The sequence below is a fragment of the Monoraphidium neglectum genome (assembly GCF_000611645.1).
Source record: "Monoraphidium neglectum strain SAG 48.87 unplaced genomic scaffold scaffold05166, whole genome shotgun sequence".
Taxonomy (NCBI): domain Eukaryota; kingdom Viridiplantae; phylum Chlorophyta; class Chlorophyceae; order Sphaeropleales; family Selenastraceae; genus Monoraphidium; species Monoraphidium neglectum.
This window is the reverse complement of record NW_014008464.1, coordinates 1-3,518: the sequence shown is the minus strand read 5'-3', so window position 1 is coordinate 3,518 and position 3,518 is coordinate 1. Positions and strand designations below refer to the sequence as shown.

The following is a 3,518-nucleotide window of genomic DNA, read 5'->3' as shown; positions in this document are numbered from 1 at the left end:
CCCCCACCCTACCCAACCCCAGGTCATTGTCGATAAGAACCCCCACATCACCACTGTCGTGAACAAGCTGGGCTCCATTGAAAATGAGTACAGGGTCTTTGACATGGAGGTGCGCGCCCTGGGGCTGGGGGGAGGGCAAAGGGACCACGGCTGGCCGCTCCGCAGGCGAGGAAGAGATTGGGCGAGCAGGGACCGCAGAGGGTGTCGAGGGCATTCGGTATTGAAGGCGAGTGTGCACTTTCCGCGCGCGGGCAGGAGGAGGCCGCACTGGGAGGGGGTGCTGGATGCCCGCGTGGCGCGGCCGGGGGCGCCGGCTTTCGGCGAATGCGTGCAGCGGGTGTGCATGAGATGGATCTTCACACCAGTGCCTCCGATTCTGTTGTCTTGTTGTGCTTGCAGGTGCTGGCGGGGGACCCCAACCTGGAGGCCGAGGTGGTGCAGCACGGGCAGCGCTTCAGGCTCGACTTCTCAAAGGTGCGTGGTGATGCCTGATGACATCACTTCGGTGGCCGCCTCTGGACGCGTGCGGCGGGCCTCAATGCTTCGAGTTTCGGGAAGGGTGGGCGGCAAAGCGGGTTGCAGGATCACGGGGCGGCTTGGCATATCTGGGCTCTGCTCAAAGCCGTGGCCCTGAGGTTAAAAGTGCCTGGCTACCGATCCACAATAGAAACCAACCGCAAGGAGCTGTTGTGGCCCTGGCCCGGCGTCACCACGCGCCCGCCCTGCCGCAGGTGTACTGGAACTCGCGGCTAGAGGCGGAGCACACGCGCCTGGTGCAGCTGTTCGACCCGCATGACATCATCGCTGACGTCATGGCGGGCATCGGGCCGTTTGCGGTGCCGGCAGGCATGCGGGGCTGCACGGTGCGTGCGGGCTGCCGCATGCTGTGTGATGGGGCACGCCCGCATCGATCGCGTGGTCGGCGGCGATATCCAGCCGGCTGAATACCACATATTGGACTCATCCCGTCTCAGGTTCACCCTAGCCCTGCACCTGCTGTCACGCACATTACGCTGCCCCTGGGCACATGCCTGCGTGCACGGTCAGCGCCGTGCCCATCGCCCCTGCCGTACGTCCCCATACTCACGCGCACCCCGCTGCCCCTGACTGGCCTCACAGGTCTATGCAAATGACCTCAACCCCAACAGCGCCCGCTACCTGGCGACCAACATCCGCATCAACCGCCTGGCCGGCCGCGTGCTGCCCTTCAATATGGACGGCCGCGAGTTTGTGCGGCTGCTGTGCGCCACGCCAGGCGGCGCGGCGGAGCGGCTGCGGGAGGCGGGCGGCGGGGACGCCGCAGACGGGCAGGCCGCAGACCAGCAGCAGCAGCAACAGCAGCAACAGCAGCAGCAACAGCAGCAACAGCAGCAGCAGCAGCAGCAGCAGCAGCAGCAGGAGCAGGCCGACCAGCCGGGCCAGCCGCGTTGCGCGCCCCGGCCGCCCAGAGCCGCCGCCGCCGCCGCGGCGGCAGACGGCCCGCCACCGCCGTCGCCGCCGGGCTGGGCGCCGCCGCGCGGGGGCGTGTTGTTCCAGCACGCGGTGATGAACCTGCCGGCGTCGGCTGTGGAGTTCCTTGACGCTTTCAGGGGTGCCTTTGACCCCGAAACCTGGCGGGGGCGGCTGCCCATGGTGCACTGCTACACCTTCATGAAGGGCGAGGGGGAGGCAGGTGGGTCTGGGAAAGAAGGGGGCGCCGGGGCAGCCCCTGCGCGGTTCGCCAAGTGGCAGCGTTTACGCGAGGGGTCGCAGTGGCTGGGCCGGGCTGGGCTGGGCAAATGAGCAGGGCGAGGTAGCGGAAGGTGCGTTTGGTGCAGGCTGCTGCGAAGGTGGACAGCCCAGACTGCTACTGGGGGGTGTCTCCAGCACCCTGCTGGCACCACCTAGGCTGGGGCCTGCTGTAAGGGCATCACTCCCAGCGTGTTTATTCCACCCGCAACGCCCTTTAATCGCCCCCATCGCTTTCACGCGGCGGTGCCCCCAGGTGTCATCGCGCGCGTCGAGGCTGCGCTCGGCGGCCCACTGGACGCGCCGCCGTCGATCCACAACGTGCGGGACGTGGCCCCCAACAAGCTGATGCTGTGCGTCAGCTTCAGGGTGCCCGAGGCCGTCGCGTTCGCCGGCAGGGAGGGCGGCGGCGGCAGCGGCAGCGGCGCGACAGAGCAGCAGGGGGCGGGCGCCGCGGCGGGCGGGGATCAGCAGGGGGAGCAGCAGCAGGCAAAGAAGCAGCGGGTAGATCTTTGACGGCGGCGCGCCGCGTCTGCTGTGTTTGACGTACATTCTCATGAGTAATGGCTCATGGTCACCTCTTTACAATCCCAGCTTTCAGACACAGTCCTACCACAGCATGCCCCTTAGTAAACAGGTGGAGCCATGCAACAAAAAACAGGTCATGCTACACAGGCAGCCAGTGACAATTGCAAAGACAACAGCTCAGCAGCCTGCACCAGCGGACCCCCCTGCCGACGGCCGTCGCGAGCGCGGCGCACAGCAGCAGCAGGGTGGGAAGAACGCGCCCCGCCCGCCGTGCCGCTGCCTGTTGGCTGACCTGCTGTTGCCCTGCAGATACTACAGCCCGCGGACCCCCTGAAATTGCTGCTCGGATCGAACCCCTCACAGCTTGACGCTCAAAGCCACGACCGCTGCCGCCACCATTTGCAAAGCTGGCCCGCGGCGGCCGCTGCTCTCTTGCTGCTGCTGCTGCTGCTGCTGCTCACGCGGCGCCCCTGCGGCTGCTGCCGCGCTGAGATATCCTCCTGGTGCCGGCGGGGTGGGCCGTCTCTGCGTCGCTGTCTAGGGCCGAGGGCGCCTCGTTCACGGGGCCAAGGTTCGAAGTGCCTGCGATGAGCAATGTTTAGCGAGCGCGCATGTGTTTATATGTGTGTATGCGCGCGCAAGTGTGTGTATGCGCGCACATTTGCACGCACACGCGCGCGCACGTGTGTGGTGGGGGGCCGGGCGCATGGGCGTGGATAATTGTGCAGTTTTGGCAAAACATGGCGGTGGCTCGTTTTGCAAAAGCGTACCCAGCGCTACATCATCCACTCGCCCGCCTCCCCCGCACCGGCAATCCGCGCACTCTGGCGCCGCCGCCCCAGCCCCAGGCTCGCGCTCGGCTCAGGGCTCGCTTCGCGCGACGCCGTCGCGTCCCCCCGCTCCTCCACGGTGGCCCCCCGCCCGCGCGCCGGCGCAGCCCTGCTGCGCCGCTGCGCCGGCGCCGCTGCGGCGGCTGCAGTGGCCGAGGCGCGGCCGCGGCGCTGGGGGCGGCGGAGCTCTGAAGGAGGCGCGTCGCCTGCCTCTTCGTCTTCCGTTGCCAGATCCCACTCGGCCGCCAGCGGGGGCTTGGGCGCCTGGAGGGTTGAGGGTCAAGGGCGCGGCATCAGGGATGTGCGCAGGTCCAACGGCCAATCTGGTTAGGCTGGCAAGACTGCACTGCAATATTTGGAGGGGCCAGATCAGGCCAAACCCACCTTGAGCCGCGGCGTCAGCACCCGCGCCCCAGCGGCGGCCGCCAACGC

The 3,518-nt window shown here is 67.7% G+C and overlaps 1 protein-coding gene across 1 annotated transcript; it reads left to right on the top strand.

Annotated features, from left to right (window-relative positions):
• Positions 1–103: 103 nt before the first annotated feature.
• MNEG_15255 (hypothetical protein) lies at positions 104–2,244 on the top strand (the record flags this gene model as incomplete). The annotated part of the gene is made up of 5 exons (XM_014036274.1): positions 104–109; positions 400–474; positions 732–863; positions 1,120–1,672; positions 1,985–2,244. 5 exons carry the CDS (start codon positions 104–106, stop codon positions 2,242–2,244), a joined length of 1,026 nt encoding a protein of 341 aa, XP_013891728.1.
• Positions 2,245–3,518: the final 1,274 nt, after the last annotated feature.